Consider the following 20823-nt stretch of genomic DNA (forward strand, 5'->3'; position numbering starts at 1 on the left):
GAATAAAAGCTGAAATAAATAATTCTCTCTGCTATTATTCTGACATTTCACATTCTTAAAATAAAGTGGTGATCCTAACTGACCTAAGACAGGGAATTTTTACTAGTTTTAAATGTCAGGAATTGTGAAAAACTGAGTTTAAAATGTATTTGGCTAAGGTGTATGTAAACTTCCGACTTCAACTGTAGGACCTCACACGATCAATTCAAATAACTTTTAAAGGTATCTTAAAAACAAAAGTATATCATATAGGATTTGAGGTAGGCAGAACGTGTAGGTAAGGTGTTTGCTTGAACCATGAACATTTTGAAGCTAAGCATCATTACACTGTTTGACAGGCTTCTTAGCTTAACAGCTTCATCCTGAGCTTGCACTGTAATCTGAACTTAACTGCATTGATCGATCTAGGTGATTTACTATATGGCTTTAAAGCCAATAATGTTGCAGCAGTCAATTGAGACAACTGTTTAAAATCTTTTTGCACTGAAACCCTGCTGATCAAGTGCCTTCAAAGATCCAATAGATACATGATGGGATTCTCAAACTTTCCCATACACCTCATTATCCCTTACATATACAGTATGTTCTATATGCCAAACTTGCACCAATAACATGTTACCAATTACAGTGGATTTGTTTTCAGATCTGTGTTATATGTTGAGCCATGTGTGAATATAATAGGAATGAGCCCAGCTAGCACATTTGCTTTCCTGGATGTTGTGGGAACGTCCTTTTTTGGTTTCCAATTTGTTCTGGGAACAAAGCTGTACGTTTTATGATTGGTAAAACAGAATGTTTTTTAAACATTCTTAGAACGGAGGTGAATATTGTCTGTTCTGGGAACTTTCTTTGTAGGTTACAAGGAGGTTTTGAGAACGTTTTACTCTGGTTCCTTGAACATTTTCCTGGGAGGGTTTATTAAATTAAATATTTTATTTTATTTCACCTTTATTTAACCATGTAGGCTAGTTGAGAACAAGTTCTCATTTACAACTGCGACCTGGCCAAGATAAAGCAAAGCAGTTCGACACATACAACAACAAAGAGTTACACATGGAACAAACAAACATTCAGTCAACAATACAGTAGAAAAAGTCTATATACAGTGTTTGTAAATGAGGTAAGATAAGGGAGGTAAGGCAATAAATAGGCCATGGTGGCAGGGTAATTACAGTATAGCAATTAAACACTGGAATGTTAGATGTGCAGAAGATGAATGTACAAGTACAGATACTGGGGTGCAAAGGAGCAAGATAAATAAATAAATACAGTATGGGAATGAGGTAGTTGGATGGGCTATTTACAGATGGGCTATGTACAGGTGCAGTGATCTGTGAGCTGCTCTGACAGCTGGTGCTTAAAGCTAGTGAGGGAGATACGTGTCTCCAGCTTCAGTGATTTTTGCAGTTCATTCCAGTCATTGGCAGCAGAGAACTGGAAGGAAAGGCAGCCAAAGGAGGAATTGGCTTTGGTGGTGACCAGTGATATATACCTGCTGGAGCGCGTGCTACGGGTGGGTGCTGCTATGGTGACCAGTGAGCTGAGATACGGCGGGGCTTTACCTAGCAAAGACTTGTAGATGACCTGGAGCCAGTGGGTTTGGCAACGAGTTAAAGACGTCCGTCAGCGATTGTCTTAACTTTAATGTTGAAATGCAATATCCCAAGTGTAAATACACACTAAATGGTAAAAAATATATGTTATGGCATTCAAGGAGTTGATCTGCTGGGAATATGTGATTTCATCAGCCTCCCCCTTGCTTAAGGAACAACAGAGACCCACAGTGGAGTTGTCATAATAGTCATCCACCAATAATTTTTCCCATAGGGTATTTTAGAATGACTTAAAATAAGGGCTGTGTTTTGTGTATGCTTACCCTGGCGTGAGATTTTGATAACTATGTAAATCTCTCTCGAACAAGGAAATCTGGAAATCTGTCCTTTAGTCTGATGAGTCCAAATTTTAGATTTTTGGTTCCAACCACTTTGTCTTTGTGAAACGCAGAGTAGGTGAATGGATGGTCTCCGCATGTGTGGTTCCAACCGTGAAGCATGGAGGAGGAGGTGTGATGGTGTGGGGGTGCTTTGCTAGTGACACTGTCAGGCACTCTTAACCAGCATGGCTACCACAGCATTCTGCAACGATACACCATCCCATCTGGTTTGCGCTTAGTGGGATAAACATTTGTTTTTCAACACAACAATGACTCCAAGCTGTGTAAGGACTATTTGACCTAGAAGGAAAGTGATGGAATGCTGCATCAGATGACCTGACTTTTTTGCTAAAAATGTTGCTTTGTCTTTATGGGGTATTGTGTGGACATAGTTTTAGAGTAAGGCTGTAATGTAACAAAATGTGGAAACAGGGTAGGGGTCTGAATACTTTCCGAATCCACTGTATACTTGTCTCTGTGAATGACAGCCACCCCACCACCACAGCCATAAGGACTGGATTTCTTTACATAAGAAAAGGCTGGAGAGGTAGTGTCATTTAGAGTCCTACAATCCTCAGGTTTAAGCCAGGTTTCAGTAAGCATGAAAATGTCATTGGAAATAACTAAATCATTGTATATCAGTTTATTGCATTCTTACATTCAATATAAAGACACTGCCCGACTCACCATGGTTGCAGTAGGAGGCAATCGAGACTGAGATAGGATTTTCCTGGGTTGTCGCCAGGTCGGTTAACTTGGAAAGCAGGTCCTGCTTTTGCTGCACCTGCACTAGCAACTGGACAATCTCTTCCCGAAGCTGCTTGATGGTGATGCATGTAGGGCAGACAAACTCTTGTCCATTGATCAATTCCACTTTCCCTCCCTCCTCTTGTGTGGAAATCATCTTGCACCTATCACATTTGTGCCCAGCCATGGATAAAAGCACCACACTAACTAGCCTGCTCTATTAGCTTGACGGCTAGCAGCTAACCACTAAGCTATTAAGCGGGATCCCAAGACACAAACTTGCGGTAAAAATACTATCACTGAGGTTGTGCAAGCCTTAAGTGTTGTTCTAATCCTACATACAGGAATCTATAACCTGGCTATAGATGCGGTAAAGAGGTCAATGGAACGCAGGCCGTGGGGGACTGAAGAAGGACGACGGATTGGTGCACATTTAACAAATATGAACTAACAGTGGATGTTTGTCTAATCTGTCATGATTTGTGTATTGTAACAGGCCCACGGTGTTATTACTAAAGTCCAATTTGGATATATTTGGCTATCACAGCATCACATTAGAAGTTTTCAGGTTTAGAAGAAGTGACTGCTAAATGCTAAATGCTGATATAAACTGGTAGCAGAGCTAGCATACCGGTGGTGGTACTGTAGTCAAAGTCGTTTTTAACTGTAATGCAGTTGATTGGTGACGATGACATTAACATGCATTGGGTTTGACTATTGATTTGCCACACCATACGGTTTACTATGGTGGAACTATACCATCCTCTTCAGTCTATTTTGAATGTTTTTAGGGCTGACCCTAACCCAAGAATGTCCTATTCATGCTTTCTACTGACAGATGCTGAAGCACTTGTGTTTTCAGGCACCAAGAGATCCAGCCTTATGACTCAGTGCTGGTGGTCAATGGAGGGTCTCTGTCAGAGGTGACAGATACTCAACGCTCTACTATAAATACATTGCCCAAGATCAATGACACTCTGTCTCTGTCTTCGCGTTTACACTTTTTCAAAATCTTGCTGTTATGTACTGTATGCAGTTTTTACAAAGGGCATTTGTACATTTTAAGTTACTGAATGAAAATATACTGGGATGACCCTGTTGGTAAGCTAACTAACACCGCTGTTAAGTGGTTTAACCTACAGTAGCGATTTGCCAAGGGGTTAGTGCACCCCAGAGTCCATGCAGATGGAACTTCATATTTGCGACGTTGGTGTCAGTGGGATGTGCTGCCTGGCATAAGGAAACATTATGTAGATATGTGAAGTGGTTTCTCTTCCTGAAAGATGCTGCAGCATTGTTTGATGTCAAAGCTGGCAGGAAGCCAGCATACAAACCAGGGTTGGGAGTAGGAGTTGAGATAGACCAGTATACTGAGTAGGATGGTGGTACATTGGATAAATATACTGACTTCAGAGTAAATTGGAGGTCCAAAACTCTGAGCAATCACACCCATGCCATGGATTCTTGAACCCAAGAAGGATGTACGGTACAGCAACTGAACTGTAACACACACCCAGTTCAATAATTCTTATATCATCTCCATTGAGTCATATGGTCGTAGTTTTAAAGAACATCTGAAATGAGGACAGTGAAATGATTAATCTTCCTACTTCCCTGTCATCATGTACCCATATCCCAATATCTCATAAAAAAACATTATGTTCCATATGTCACACCAGATGCCACACCAACTCCATACCCCCCTCTCCTCACACAACATACACCCTTGGCCGACCATGTGATTGCATTTAACATGTCTTAATTAAAGCAAATCAAGCAGCGCTCCACGTCCATCTATAGATGCAATCAACATACCAGCCCGGCCCAGTGACAGACAGCTCCATATTTCTCCTTCATATCAGAGGGAATTCAGTCCGGCCCGAACTTTTTATTTATGACAGCAGTTAATAACGGCCAAGTGTGGCGGGCTGAGTAAATCTCTGTCACTGCATTTAATTTGTTGTGTACTTCAGAAGAGGATGGCGAATAAAGTTGTCATGCTGAGTAATACTCCTTCCCATTAGCCCCCCAGTCTGTGATATAGGACAGTGGAAGCAATTTTCAGGCCGAGGCGTCGGTTGGGGAGCTCAGGCTGAATCTCCAGAGTGACAGTCTGGAAGGCTCCCAATCAATAGACCAATTTAGTAAGCGCCTCTTACTCAAAGTCACAGCTACTAGCCTAACACCACACCCACTCACTGGGGGATTGAAATGGAGCTGTTTTCAGCACCTAATGGGTTAAAATGCCAAGTTGTGCTAGCTAGTGGCATATTAGAGAGTTTGTGTTTGAAGGGACTTAATTGTTAGGCCCTGAAATGTGGCCTTTGCATTCCAGCAGCAACTGAGTGTGTTTTTGTTTAGGTTTGTCTATACACAGAACACATCCGAAGCAGTGCCATGAGAGTTGAATGTAGGCTAATTCTCACTGTTTTTGTACACACACTTCTTTGCAGCAAGAACATAAGGATTGATTGGTTTGATCCATCCTGTCTATTGACCCTGCCAGGTCACATTTTCCCCCCATAACTAAACCTTCTCCTAATAGTCTTGAAGAACACCACACATTGGATCAGTCAATATGAATATACCGTCTCACATTCTTCACTGCACATTGAAGCATGCAGGATGGCAACCATTACCAAATTTACTAGAAATATGAGACGGTAAGTGTGAAATGTATCTGATATGTTTTGAGGCTACCTAGAGATGATACATTGATGAAGTGTGTTATTCAATGAAAATAGGCAGCTTAACTTTGCAACACTGCCACCTGCAGGCAAAGAGTTGTGCACAAGTTATTAATGAGCGCTGGTTAATTTCTTTAGCACTGAAAAAATATTCAAGGTCATTGGTACAAACAATATTTTCATTTGGAGAATTTTAGTATTGTGAGACTCATGAGTGCTGTAATGAATGTGATGATCATCAATGACTGTTGTTTAAATTCATTTAAAGAGTGGCTGAACTCACCGAATCGCATGCATTTTTCTGCTGTTCATTAAGATAAATTAGATAAACTATTGGAACCAAGACTTAAAAATAAATGATGTTGTCACAAGATGGAGGGAATGTTGGAGCATAACTAATTAAATTACACTTACCCAAAAATGTACGCTTAATCCAGTATAAACTAATGTTTACAATTTATTATACAAGAGACAAAATTCACAAATTCCACAGCACAATGGCAGAGTCATGTCTTAAGTGTAAAACGAACAATGACTCAATCATTCATGCTTTCTGGGAACGCTATAAAGTCCAAAAGTTATGGGCGGAGCAAGAAAGTTGGCTGTCAGAAGTATTAGAATGTAAACTAACTTTTAATCCATCTGTCTGCATATTTCAAGACATGTCATATGGGGGTGCAGTGAGAGATACCCAATGGGCTGGATGATTCTCTTCCATCACTCATCTTTAAAAAACATATACTTAAAAACTTGGAAATCAATTAATCTGCCATCATCAACACCATGGAAAAATCTAATGATGAATTATTGAAATAGCATGGGTAACTGAGAAAAACAAATTGGTACAATTTAAGGACATGTGGCAAACAATAATGCTGGTACTAGGGATGGGGGGGGGGGGGGGGGGGGGTGAAGCATGCGGACCTGGGCAGATGAGATAGTCGTTGTTTGTGTGCGTCTGTAATTTGTTGTTTGTATGTGTATGTTTGTATCTGGTGTGGAGAAAAAAAAGAAAATAATTATATATTTAAAAAAAGATCAATGAGATTTGAGTCTTGGGGGTGTGGTTAGATGTGGGAGTGTTATGTTTGATTTATCTTACCCTGGCAGTTACTGTTATTTGTCCCTCTTAAGGCACAATAGCAACAACATAGAGATAAATCAAGAACTCTGTAATTTTCACATTTTTGCCGAGGTCTTAGTCGCACAATTTTACATTTAGCTAAGGTGTTTAGTGCAGTATTTCTCAAGTTATAACATGTGCATGAAAAACTACTTTATTACCAGAGAGTGTGTCTGTCTGGCAGCGTTTCATAGCGAATCATCTTACAAAATAGGTCGCAGTGGGACACGAGACACTCTAGAAAGGGTTTGGAACTTTGGAATATTGACAAGAGGCAGTTGTCTCAATTCTCATTTTGACCAAAACAGTGGCAGACTTGAGTGATCACTAGCAAACACATTAGCAAGTTGTTCCCTCCATAAAGGGCTTAGGGGCCAAATGTTCTTTCAACATAACATTGGCGACAAGTTGTTTTATGTAAATGAGTCAGAGTCTGGGGAGTTGCTTAATAGGCAGGTCTGTCTCGCTGTCTGGAGGTTCGCTGCTATGATTGGATAGAGCGCAATCACCGCATTAATTTCTCAGTGCATAACAATTCTCCCTTGGCGATACAATCCCATTTCATGGGAATGATTGTAATCCAAACCCAACCCTCATGTAAGTCATGACGGCCTCAGTTACACAAATCTCACAAAACTCTGTTTTGGAATATACTGACTTTATAAGCAAAGTTATTCTACTTAAACTTTTTTGTCAATTTTGGCACTGGAATAAATGTTTCTGACATAGGCCGTTTTCAACCAGAGAAGTTGCTTTTTACGTTCAGTTGCCCTTTAAGATGAGTTATCCAAAAATCCACCACTACCACCCCAATCACTCACTCACTCACTCACTCACTCACTCACTCACTCACTCACTCACTCACTCCCCCAGTGACCCTCACAGGGAAACCTTCGGAGGCATCCTCCTCTATCAGTGCCTCTAAAAAGACCCATCGCCAGTCATTCATGTCCAAATTTGCAGGATCATTTTGGGAACAGCCTTTTTATTAATCAAATTTGAACGGTGTGTTAATTTCTCTTTATTTCAGTGCCACCATGGTGAACACCATGTTAAAAATAAAAAGCAACATCTTGTTAAAAGGAATATGAAGACAATGAATTAAAACTAATAATAAAAACTGGCATTAATAACCTCACAGCATTCTTATCAAACTCTCCCTCCAGGACTTAAAGAAAGAAAGAAATGGGCCAGGGTAGACAACAACAAGACAGTTTTGTTATATCCACACTTTAGATAGATATTTCCCATAGACTTTAGGTTTGGTTTGAAAGGGGGATTCTGTTGGATTGTCTCATTGTTTTTTCCCTGTAGAGGAGCATCACTGCAATGCAGCAACAGTAAATCTACTGAAGAGGAGAGTGAGAGTCTTGAAGACTCTACCTAGTGCACTGAGAATAGGGGCTCTGACTGGATACACTTTTTGGGTGTCATGAAGTGCAAACCGTTAAATCTCTAACCCTCCCTGTTCTAGCTAACTTCATCTACCACCCTGGCAAATTAGCAGTGGTAAACTACACCTGATACATAGCTGGGGTTTGTCCCGCCCTGTAAGTATACTCACAACATAGTCATTATTTTCATTATAGTACAGTATAGAGCAAATAGTATCCATATAATTTTCATAATCTTTTTTCATATTGCACCATCAGAGAATGGAATACAGAGAAATATCAATAGTGACTCCATTTCCTAATCAAAACGAGATATGTGCAAACATGACTAAGGACTTCATTAACCAAATCAATTCTTCCCTGTAATATCCACAAATAAAAGTGATCTCTTTTTATATATATATTTATAGTAATAAGAATAATAAATCTTCACATTGGATCATTTCCTTGTGTGACAAAATGCTCAACTGGGCTGTCCAGTAGTGATCATAATCCTTATAATAGTCTTTAATTGGTCAGTCCCCATGCATCCATAGGAAATAGATTTATTTGAGAGCAGCTGACAAGTTTGGACTGCTGTCGATTGCTTTCATTCTCAGATTTCAGATTTTCCCAAGTTTCATTCAGTGTTTAAAAGGAATTTTCCATAGAAAAAAAATGATGGGCTCCAAATTATCATCTCACACTCCGGAAAAAAGTTGTCCAGGTTCTTATTAAAACAGTGTAGTAATGGTAATAATTGATCATTTGTAATCAATAATTAATAATCATTAAAAGTTGACAACTAACAACAAATAATCCATGATTAATAATTATTGATTAAAAATAATAATCAATAATGAATGATGTTCCCTCATAAGGTAAATATTTTGTCAAGCTCTGCGTGTAGTCATTTCAGATGAGTGAAATTTCTCACAAGTTTAAAAAACAAAGAAAGCTCCAAAATAAATAAAAGGAGATTAGTAAAAGTTATCCCTCGTTTAAGAAGAAAGGGGATGTTATATACAGGACTGTGTGGTGAGAGTCAGTTTACTGCACTTGTAAGTGTAATAAGTCCAGTGTTAGTGTGAGTTTTAGTCCAGCCCCATGCCTCTGGTGTTATACTAGCGTATAGGACTTTGCGTAGGGGTTGTTGGTCTGTTTGAGATGTCCTCGTGAGTCCAGTAGGGACTCCTGGGAGGTGCTGAGCTTGGCGGCCTGGGCCAGCTCTGAGCCCTCTCTTTGGGGCAGGGTGGCGGCTGAGCCGGGCTGCCATTGGGGCACTGGGTCCCTGCTGCTGGCCCTGCTGGTAGCCTGGGGGGCCTCTGTGGGTGTAGGGGGCGCCATACGCGACGGCCGCTTCAGGGAGCGACTCTTCTGGGGTTCCAGACAGGCCTGACCCATGGCCCCCTCCCCCCCGGCACCACCCCTCCCTCCAGTACCCGTGCACGACATGCCCCGGTTCAGCAGGAAGTCCATGCGCAGGTAAGGAGGCAGGTGCACAAGCTCGCCCCCTACAGGACAAAGTATAGAGAGAGATTGGAGTTAGCTTTTGGAAAACAACACCATTGAATGAAACATAACATGGCCAAATTATGGAAAAATCTCAGGTCAAAATACTTCATTAGAGAAATTACTGCCCCTGGGGGAAGGGTTGGGTGGAAATAGAAATGTCTTTACCCCCTCAGATACAAGCTCATCACATCTGCCACTCCAACCAACAAAACTAGCTTATACAGTATGTGGAAGTAATTTACATAAATCTTCTTCAGGCTAGGGTCTACTTTTCTCCATTTCCGCCTGACTGACGTGCCAAAAATAAACTGCCTGTTGTTCAGGCCCTGAAGCCAGGATATGCATATAATTGGTACCATTGGAAAAAAAACACTCTGAAGTTTGTAGAAATGTTAAAATAATGTAGAAGACTATAACACAATAGATATGGTAGGAGAAAATCCAATGCTCTTCCAATGGAACATATAGGTAAATAATGAAATCTAGCTCCCAGTATGCAAATCCTATGGCTTCCACTGGGTGTCAGTAGTCATTGTTCAATGTTTCAGGCTTGTTTCTTCCAAAACGAGGAAGAATAATACGTTTTAGTACACGGACACAGACTTGGAAATTCGTGTATGCGTGCGCGACGAAGAGGACACACACCTGCTAATACAGTTTTTCTATTGAACATACTTCTTTCCGTATTAAATATTATAGTTTAATTACATTTTACATTTTAATCTGAGGATTAAATAGAAATGTATTTTGACTTGTTTTAACAAAGTTTAGAGGTAGCTTTTTGGATTTCTTTCTCTGCATGTTGAACAAGTGGATTACTCAAATCGATGGTGCCAATTAAACTGACTTTTTGGGATATAAAGAAGGATTTTATCTAACAAAATGATACTACATGTCGTAGCTGGGACCCTTTTGATGACAAATCATAGGAAGATTTTCAAAAGTAAGTGAATATTTAATCGCTATTTGTGAATTTATAAAACATGTGCCGGTGGAAAAGTATTTTGATGTGTGTCCTCAAACAATCGCATGGCATGCTTTCGCTGTAGATCTTACTGTAAATCAGACAGTGCAGTTAGATTAACAAGAATTTAAGCTTTTAACCGATATAAGACACCTGTATGTACATATATGTTTAATATCCATAATGTTTATGATTATTTATTTGAATTGCGCCCCCTCCAGTTTCACCGGAAGTTGTCCCGCTAGCGGGACACCTAGCCTTAAGAAGATTTATGTATACAAACTTTGCCTGGTTATTGAGGTTATATGCCAACAAATACTTCAGTGATAAATTATTCTCATACCACCATGCTGCAATCTGTCCTCATGGCCTTGATCAACATTAAATTAATGACAACATTTACAATGTGGTTTAAAGCCCCACCCCATATCTCATTATACACATTATGGTAATGGATGAAGAAGACTGTGGCTTTTCTATAACCTAAATAAGTAATGTTATAGATTTAAGACACTAGTGCAGTTTATTACACAGTTATCTGAGTAAAGTCTACAAAGTCTGAGTTTAATAAAATATACTCTACAATGAGCCAAAAATAGAATGAATAGAGATGATGACTTTAATAAAAAATAGACTGAATTTATAAGATAAAGTGACCTCATAGCAGATCACAGACTTAAGTGGTTCAATGTTAAAGATTGGTCTTCCTGCAATGTAATGTTGTTGCACTATTGTCAATAGAATAAGCTTAATTAATTAATACATGTCCCTGTAATTTATGCAAAGAACTGTCTGCAAAACTCCACATTTGTTGCATCAAGTAGTAGTGGCATTACTACATCATCAAGTGGCATTACTACATCATTATCTTCAGCATATTCAACAGTTGAGTGAATACATCAGCAGTAGATATTTACAAACCCATAGCATTACAGGCAGGATGAAGGTTAGCGAAGGTTAGCAACAGGTTAGCAACAGAGCTCAGGACTCAAGTGTTAGCTATAGCAGAGCTAGCTATGTGTCTACGCGGCCTCACCGGGTCTGTGAGCCTTGGGCACGGCCATGTTCATGACTCGGCTGACGTCCTGAGGCTTGGGCGGGGAGGCGGTGAACCTGCAGATGCCTGACTCGGAGGGCGTGCTGGAGGTCAGGCTGTCTGTGTAGTCATTGGTGCCTGCCGTCATCTGCTCCGACGACGTGTCCGAGATGAAGCATTCTGTGATGGTGAACTTGGCGTGGCGCAGCTGCTCCTCCATTTTGGCGTGCTCGTAGGCCCGCGCAAGCTCCTCATAGGTGGATGACGCGCTCTCTGTGGACACCATGCTGCTCCGTGCTCGGTCTACACCAGGGGTTAGGGTTAGAGGTCGTGCTAGTAAAGCAGTTAGGGGCTAATGCTAGCATTATATTTGTTAATAAGTGTTGGCATTGTTACAAGTTTTATAGTAGGCCTATCTGTTGTTAATACAGAGGTGAAAGGTTTGTTATAGACATGGTTAAGGGTTATGTTGCAGACATTCTTATATGGGGACTGTTACAGCTGTTGTTACAGACTTGTCTCATCTTCAGGTGCGTTGTTACCTGTGTCCTGAGATGGGCTGACACTGTAGCTGTCACTCTCCTTATCCACAGATCCGGCCACCCGTGGCGTGGGCAGCCTCCAGTCAGTGCTTAGGGTGTGGGCCGAGACTGGCGGGTGTGGTCGGTTCAGGGTCCACTGGCTAGCGTAGCGGTTGCGTGCGGCAGGGCCTGCTTTGGCTGTGCGGCGGGCTGTGGGGTCTGAGGAGGAAGGACACAGGATGTTACATCACAGTCACACACCAGGGTGTTATGTCACTTAGCAAGGGCTCATCTCGAGTAACGCAATGCTCGGTTTTTTAAGCTGACTGAGTTTTTAAAGGAGTTTTAAAGTTTGTAGCTGGCTATAGCAATGAGGCTGGACACTCTATCCTGACATAAACCAACAAAGAGAAAACACCCACCATCACAATATCTCTGCACATGGAGTTCATCTCGGGACTTCTTGTTTTCACACAAATACATAGAGCTTACAATAGCAGTGAAAAAACCATCATGGTCAAATAGAATGTTTGATTGGGTTGCCTGCAGTCCTTTGCAAATAGGCTCATTTTTTGGTTGGATACCATACACATACAGTTCCTTCAGAAAGTATTCACACACCTCAACTTTTTCCTCCTTTTGTTGTGTTACAGCCTGAATTCAAAATGGATTCAATTGAGATGTTTTTGTCACTGGGCCACACACAATACCCCATAATGTCAAAGTGGAATTATGTTTTTAGAAATGTTTACAAATTGGTTAAAAAATGAAAAGCTGAAATGTCTTGAGTCAATAAGTATTCAACCCCTTTGTTATGACAAGCCTAAATAAGTTCAGGAGTAAAAATGTGCTTAACAAGTCACATAATTTTCTCCCGAGTGGAGCAGCGGACTAAGGCACTGCATCTCAGTGCAAGAGGCGTCACTAGAGTCCCTGGTTCGAATCCAGGATGTATCACATCTGGCTGTGATTGGGAGTCCCATAGGGCGGCGCAAAATTGGCCCAGGTTCATCTTGCCTAGTCAAATAAAGGTTAAATAACAAAAATGATTCTAATAATAAGTTGCACTTACTCACTCTGTTTGCAATAATAGCGTTTAACATGATTTTTGAATTACAACCTCATCTCTGTACCCCACACATACAATTATCTGTAAGGTCCCTCAGTCGAGCAGTGAATTCCAAACACAGATTCAACCACAAAGACCAGGGAGGTTTTCCAACACTTGGCAAAGAAGGGCACCTATTGGTAGATGTGTAAAAAAAAAAAAAGTAGACACTGAATATCCCATTGAGCATGGTGAAGTTATTAATTACACTTTGGGTGGTGTATCAATACACCCAGTCACTACAAAGATGCATGCATCCTTCCTAACTCAGTTGCCGAAGAGGAAGGAAACCACTCTGGGATTTCACCATGATGCCAATAGTGATTTTAAAACAGTTACAGAGTTTAATGGCTGTGATAGGAGAAAACTGAGGATGGATCAACAACATTGTAGTTACTCCACAATACTAACCAAATTGACAGAGTGAAAATAAGGAAGCCTGTATAGAATAAAAAATATTCCAAAACATGCATCCTGTTTGCAACAAGGAACAAACGTAATACGGCAAAAAAATGCGGGGGAAAAACGTTATATCCTACTTACAAAGTGTTCTGTTTTGGGGAAAATCCATTACAACACATTACTGAGTTTCACTCTCCATATTTTCAAGCATAGTGGTGGCTGCATCATGTTATGGGTATGATTGTAATCATTAAGGACTGGGGAGTTCAGCACAGGCAAGTCATGAAGTACAGGCAAAATCCTAGAGGAAAACCTGGTTCAGTCTGCTTTCCCCCAGACACTGGGAGATTAATTTTCCTTCAGCAGGACAATAACCTAAAACACAAGGCCAAAATCTACACTGGAGTTGCTTACCAAGAAGGCAGTGAATGTTCCTGAGTGGACGAGTTACAGTTTTGACTTAAATATACTTGAAAATCTATGGCAAGATGTGAAAATGGTTGTCTTAGCAATGATCAACAACCAATATGACAGAGCTTAAAGTATTTTGAAAATAATAATGGGCAAATGTTGTACAATCCAGGTGTGGAAAGCTCTTAGAGACTTACCCAGAAAGACTCACAGCTGAAATCGCTTATATAAATTAGATATTTCATTTTCAATACATTTGCTACAGTTTCTAAAAACATGTTTTCACTTTGTCATTATGAGGTACTGTGAGTAAATGGGTGAGAAAATATATATATTTAATCAATTTTGAATTCACAACAAAATATGGAATAATTCAAGGGGTATGAATACTTTCTGAAAGCACTGTACATTGTGCTGAAAGGAATTGTTAATCTGTGTGAATAACATCAGTGGAGATGGTAGTGACACTGATCATAATGCTACTGATGACTCTCTGAGGACTGGAGTCAGTCTGGTTGTCTAGAATACACTCTAGCTGTATCAGTTTCAGCCGTATGAATGCAATCCTGATACCACTTATTCATTCTAGTTTTACCTCCAGTAATGTAAAGAGGATGTTCGTACTGGACTTACTGGTTCCTGGCCTAGCGTCAGATACATCCACTAGAGGTCCGGTGGCCTGTGACAGGGACTGGTAGTGGACAGTGTGGGTAACCGTAGACGACTTCTGTTTCTGGGTCTCCCCAAAGTCATTGTCAGTCAGTAGCACTGTGGACCTGTCATCTGAAAGAGAAAGAGAGCTTTCACAAACATGGTCCCTACAGTACGATGACAATAACCACAGTAGGCACTACTAACACTTAGAAGGCCACAAATATGTAATATTCACACATTGTTATCCAATGTTACACAAATTTCCCACTCGTATTTCCTAATTGGAAGCTCATTATGAGTTATGGTGTGTCTGGGAGCGTTCTGTAAGTTTAAGTCACAAGTTGACAATAATTCAGAGAACACATGAAAGCAGCATAATGTATCAGTGTCCACTCACCGACTGTCTCCATGGTGTCTCTCTCCTCTATGAGCAGCTGGGCTCGGGGGATGTCGATGTGCATTCTCATGGTCTGCTGCTGCTTGTTGATGGTGTCTGCAGGTCGTGTGTTTTTACTGCATGGGGAACACAGGAAGCCATACACAGGTCAATGCAGATCTCATTACACACTGCATAAGATATTCATATAATAGTGATTCTGATATGATTCCATAGAAACAGTATTTCATGTTTTCTTCTTCCAGTAATGCATTAAACAATATTAACTATCTATTAAGTTATGTGTCAAACTGCTCATGCTTACCTCATCAGCATCTCGGCTAAACTTTTAGCATCTACAGAGCAAACAAGAACAAAAATCACATTACATACAGATGATTCTCTTAGTATACTTGACAATAGTTTGACAATAGTTACAGAAATCTTTTACTGAAATCTAACCAATCATGTTGCTGCTGTGACCTCTCACCTCTAAGCCTCTTCAGTCTTTGTTCCCGCCTCCGCCTCCTGAGGACAAGTAGCAGGACGAAGACCAGCACGATGCCCACCAGAACACATGAGATGATGGTCACCATTTTCAGACCCTCGTTACTGGACGTACTGCCCGCACTCACCGTCGGGGCCTTCACCAGGGGAGCGATGGTACCTGGGGACAGGTCATAGAAATGTAATTAGCTGACAAACTGTTGTGATATTTGTAAGACCATGTAAGTTTCTTGTACTTAACTACAGGATTGTCAAGTGTGCAAACCAGACCTGGTAGAGAAGACAATGACTGCAAAACACCAGCCAAATACAAATATACACACAGTGAACAAAACATTTCCATGACATAGATTGACTGGTAGTCAAAGACTCCAGTCAGCCAAGTCATAAACTGTTCTCTCTGCTACCGCACGACAACTCAATATTAGGAAGGAGTTCCTATCATTTCGTACACTCACTGTCAATTAAGGTCTGTATACAAGGTATACAAGGTCTGTCGATGAATACTAAATGACCTTTGTGTTAATGTTTAAAACATGCAGCAAGCGCCTGGCAAAAGGTAACAGTGCGTCTGCGGCTTACATCCCAATCGAAATGTCTTTCCCAGCAATCCCACTCAATCTGCTCCAACAAGCTGTTGTAGCACTGTGTTGCCAGCAATCAGCACCTGACCTTCTGCCGAATTTCCAATAATGCCCAGTTAACTGAAGCACTACTTAAAAGAGGTGAACTCTTCCTTATTCGCTGAATAGTCAGCTTTTTTTCCCTTCGTGGATGGCTGGGGGATGGATGGATGGGGGCTGTGTGTGAGTGTGAGTGTGTGTGTCTGTGTGTGAGTGTGTGCGTCTGTGTGTGTGTGTGTGTGTGTGTGCGTGCGTGCGTGCGTGCGTGAGTGAGTGAGTGCGTGAGTGAGTGAGTGAGTGAGTGAGTGAGTGAGTGAGAGAGAGAGAGAGAGAGAGAGAGAGAGAGAGAGAGAGAGAGAGAGAGAGTAAGGTTTAGGGTTGGGTAAGGCTATTGAATCGCTATGGGACTGGGGGGTGTTGGCACTGGCAGGTGATTGCTCATCTATTGCCCCCCTCTAGCCCCTCTGCAGTCGGTAGATCACATAATTATTTAATTCATGCAGCGCAGAGCGCTCGATAGGGCAGTGATGGAGGTGTCATAAATAGCAGCAGCAGACACAACAACCACCATGGCCACTGGAGTCAGCAGAAAATCTATTGGAGGTACTTTACTGCCCCATTCATCAGTTGCATGATACTTGCATGAGACAGCTTCTTTAATGGCAGCACCAGTAAATAGCAAAATATGAATTCATTTACTTCTGCTCTAAGGCAGGTATAGTACCTACGCCGTAAATTAACATCTTTGATGGAGACTCGATCAGTTGTGACAATTTTCAAGGGATGGGAAGGTAAATGCCTTTTAAAATACAGTTCTTCAATTTTCATTCAGTTATCCTGAATAAGTCAATCTAAGCGTGTATATCTTTCAACTTATAACTTTCTGCATTATGTATAGCATCAGTGAAGAAACAAGTACACTCACTGCCGTCGTAGCTGAGTGTGGCGAATTTGACCCTCTTCTCTGCTGAGCCGGCGCTGTTGAACACCTTCATCTGCAGTTCGTACCAGGTGGCCTCGGCCAGGTCATACAGGATGTAGCTCTTGATCAGAGAGGTGCGCTGGGCCGTGGTCCATGTGGGAGACACCACCGAACGGTACTCCAACGTGAAGGATGTGATTGGACAGCCGCCGTTATTCCAGCCAATCAGGTTGAGCTTGACACGCGTGGCATTGATACTGGTGAAGAGCTCCTGTTCTTTAGAGTACTGGGGTTCTGTTGGGCAGAGAGGAGAGAGGAGTCAGACCACACACACACTTTAATGAGCGGTCCATTCATAAGTATCAGTTTTGTATTAATTGTGTCAAAGCAATAGAGTCACTATTTCATAACATACGTAAAAGGATGTCACCATCTCTCTACCTTTCCCATGAGTCTTAGCTTCGATGATCTCACTGATTCGCCCTGGCCCCACAGCATTCTGTGCCGTCAGTGTAAATTTGTACCAGGTGCCACACTTCAGGTTCTCCAGGCGATAGGAACGCTCACTAGGGCTGATGGCAAAGTTGCCCCACTGCTCACTGTTGTCCTCTGAGTATTGCAGGATGTAGCCTGATGTGTGAGAGAGAGAGAGGTTAGGCTGATGCACTGTTGTCTGCTAAACAACCATCCTAGTGTTGCTCATAGGGGACACTATTTAATGAAGTCAGTAACCTGTTTTCCAAGGTAAAACAATAAAATCTCCTATAATAGTTAGTGTTGCTGCTTGCTGTGTTGGAGTCTGACCTCTGATGGAGCTCCCTCCGTTGTCTCCTGGTATCCAGGACAGAGTGATAGATGTGGTGGTCGTCTTGGTAACGGTAAGACGAGGCTGGTCTGGAGGAACTAGAAGTAAAAACATGGATTTTAATTAGGTCCTATCTCAAGGGGCATACAGTGCATTTGGAAAGTATTCAGACCCCTTACATGATTCCACGTTTTGTTACATTACAGCCAATATCCTAAAATTGTTTAAATATATTTTTTCCTTCCTCAATCAACACAAAATAACCCATCATGACAAAGCACAAACATGTTTTTAGAATATTTTGCAAATGTATTACAAATAAAAAACAGAAATACCTGATTTACATAATTATTCAGACCCTTTGCTATGAAAACTTAAAATTGAGCTCAGGTGCATCGTGTTTCCATTGATCATCCTTGAGATGTTTCTTCAATTGATTGTACATGATTTGGAAAGGCACTCTCCTGTTTATATAAGGTCCCACAGTTGACAGTGCATGTCAACATGTCATGTCAGAGCAAAAACCAAGCCATGAGGTCAAAGGAATTGTCCATAGAGATCCGAGACAGGATTGTGTCAAGGCATGGATCTGGGGAAGGGTACCAAAACATTTCTGCAGCATTGAAGGTCACCAAGAACACAGTGGTCTCCATCATTCTTAAATTAAATAAGTTTGGAAGCACCAAGACTTTTCCTAGAGCTGGCCGCCTGGCCAAACTGAGCAATCGGGGGAGAAGGGCCTTGGTCAGGGAGGTGACCTTATATAGACATGTCAAGGTGTGATGGTCACTCTGAAAGAGCTCCAGAGTTCCTGTGTGGAGATGGGAGAACCTTCCCTGCAGCACTCCACCAATCAGGCCTTTATGGCAGAGTGGTCAGACGGAAGCCACTCCTCAGTAAGAGGCACATGACAGCACACTTGGAGTTTGCCAAAAGGCACCTAAATTACTCTCAGACCATGAAAAACGATTCTCTGGTCTGATGAAACCGAGATTGAACTCTTTGGCCTGAATGCCAAGCGTCACATCTGGAGGAAACCAGGCATCATCCCTACGGTGAAGCATGGTGGTGGTAGCATCATGCTGTGGGGATGTTCTTCAGCAGTAGGGACTGGGAGACTAGTCAGGATTGAGGGAAAGATGAACGGAGCAGAGAGATCCTTGATGAAAACCTGCTCTAGAGCGCTCAGGACCTTAGACTGGGGCAAAGGTCAACCTTCCAACAGGACAACAACACTAAGCACACAGCTAAGACAACACAGGAGTGACTTCGTGAAAAATATCTGTATGTCCTTGAGTGGCCCAGCCAGAGCCCGGACTTGAACCAGATCTAACATATCTGGAGAGGCTTGAAAATAGCTGTGCAGAGATGCTCCTGATCCAACCTGATAGATCTTGAGAGGATCTGCAGAGAAGAATGGGAGAAACTTCCAACATACAGGTGTGTATTGTAGCTTGTAATGTAGCGTCATACCCAAGAAGACTCGAGGTTGTAATCGCTACCAAAGATGCTTTAACAAAGTACTGAGTAAAGGGTTTGAATACTTATGTCAATGTGCAAAAACAAAATGTAAAACTGTTTTTGCTTTGTCATTATGGGGTATTGTGTGTAGATTTATAAGGGTGAAAAAAATATTTAATCATTTTTAGAATAAGGCTGTAATGTAACAAAATGTGGAAAAAGTCAAGGGGTCTGAATACTTTGCGAATACACTTCACTACATACCATGAACACATTTCTGTTTTTATGACCATCAATAAAATGGAGAATTGATTTGAATTGAGTGGTATACTGCACTGTTCCACCACAGACTCCTTCTGGTTACCTTGAACCTGCAGGTTGAGGATGATTTTATCCGGCCCAAAACTGTTGCTAGCCACACAGGTGTAGTTCCCAGAATCCTCAGCTTTCACTGTGCGGATGGCTAGGCTGCCATTGCCCTGGATGATGCGTCTACTGTCGATCACAGCAGGGGCGGGGCTTCCGTTGCTGAATCACAAATGTACGAGAGACAGTTAGAAAATGAACTACGGTGAGATACGCAGCAGCGGAAATCATTTAAAAGTCTTGGATAATGTTACCCCTACTTTTGTGTGTGTAGGAACATGCTGTACATGTAAACAACTATGATTTTTTAACATTCTGCTGATGAGTGTGAAAGGATACTGTAAAAACAAAGAGCCACTGTTTTTTCACTGGTATTTAGTTCAAGTGGAAAGCATTAAAAGTTACTCAAAACACAGTCTGTACTAAGTGCTACTGTCTGAACTACATGCAGCATGATGTGTTTCCCCAGCTGTGGGTCAGACTTTCCTGTACTCACGTCTCCTTGAGCCACTTGACCGTGGGGGCTGGGTCGCCCACCGCCTTACAGGGCAACACGATGTCCCTCATCCAGGGTGTGGTCACGGTGCCGTTGAACGTCAGAATCTGAGCAGGAGCTGCACACACACAAACACACCACAACTGGGTCAAATAATTTTAAATACTTGGGCTGACTTGATTTAATTTGCTTGGTACAACAAAATGTATGGAATACTCCCAAAAGTGGAAATCAATCCCAAATACCGTCAAGGGAAGCTCTGAAAAAGCAGTATACAATATTAGTTCCTTATCCATCTTTATTGAATTCACCTCTACACATGCAGAGCCCATCTCTGTGCTTGGACAGGTGTAAAGTAATCTGTTTGGAACCAGGCTGGTCGTGCAGCAGACGGATATCTAAAACACATCAGGTCTGGAGCTCCAGAGTGGGGACTACATTTATCACCCCTGCCTCTAGCAGGATGAGAACACTACACTGGCTATCACTGCTCACCCTCGGCTTATCAGCTCTCACAAAGAAGCACAGTGCTGACAGGGTGGAATAGCAGACCTATTTGCATTCAGTTTGATGCTGCATTCACATCCTGAGTTAGGAGGCAGGGATAATATAGTCTCCTCTTTTCTTTTCTCACCTTATTTACCTCATAGGGAGAGTTTCTCAGGGTTGCGCCCCTTTAAATGTTCTGATGCTCTGATCATAGCTTTGACAAAAAAACACAACTCAAACATCATCTTTTGTGTCTTCTAAAATCATTCAGAGACTGATACACCTTTTGTTATCATCTGCTCCT

At 41.6% G+C, this 20823-nt stretch overlaps 1 protein-coding gene across 4 annotated transcripts in view; it reads right to left on the bottom strand.

The window, feature by feature from the left end:
* Nucleotides 1-8437: 8437 nt before the first annotated feature.
* LOC139423071 (cell adhesion molecule DSCAM-like) overlaps nt 8438-20823 on the bottom strand; it is a 138143-nt gene continuing 125757 nt past the window's right edge. For 2 of the 4 annotated variants that reach the window (XM_071174696.1, XM_071174694.1), the window contains 12 exons: nt 20031-20148; nt 19533-19696; nt 17707-17805; nt 17344-17532; nt 16906-17196; nt 15341-15517; nt 15176-15206; nt 14872-14987; nt 14445-14603; nt 11921-12118; nt 11379-11681; nt 8438-9377 (listed from right to left, as the gene is read on the bottom strand). In XM_071174696.1, coding sequence (XP_071030797.1) covers nt 8983-9377; nt 11379-11681; nt 11921-12118; nt 14445-14603; nt 14872-14987; nt 15176-15206; nt 15341-15517; nt 16906-17196; nt 17344-17532; nt 17707-17805; nt 19533-19696; nt 20031-20148 — 2240 coding nt within the window. In that variant the 3' untranslated portion in view covers nt 8438-8982. The remainder of the gene's footprint in view (nt 9378-11378; nt 11682-11920; nt 12119-14444; nt 14604-14871; nt 14988-15175; nt 15207-15340; nt 15518-16905; nt 17197-17343; nt 17533-17706; nt 17806-19532; nt 19697-20030; nt 20149-20823) is intronic. The other 2 variants (XM_071174695.1, XM_071174697.1) reach the window with 1 other exon arrangement.

The sequence above is a fragment of the Oncorhynchus clarkii genome, chromosome 12 (genome assembly GCF_045791955.1).
Source record: "Oncorhynchus clarkii lewisi isolate Uvic-CL-2024 chromosome 12, UVic_Ocla_1.0, whole genome shotgun sequence".
NCBI classification, from domain to species: Eukaryota; Metazoa; Chordata; class Actinopteri; order Salmoniformes; family Salmonidae; genus Oncorhynchus; species Oncorhynchus clarkii.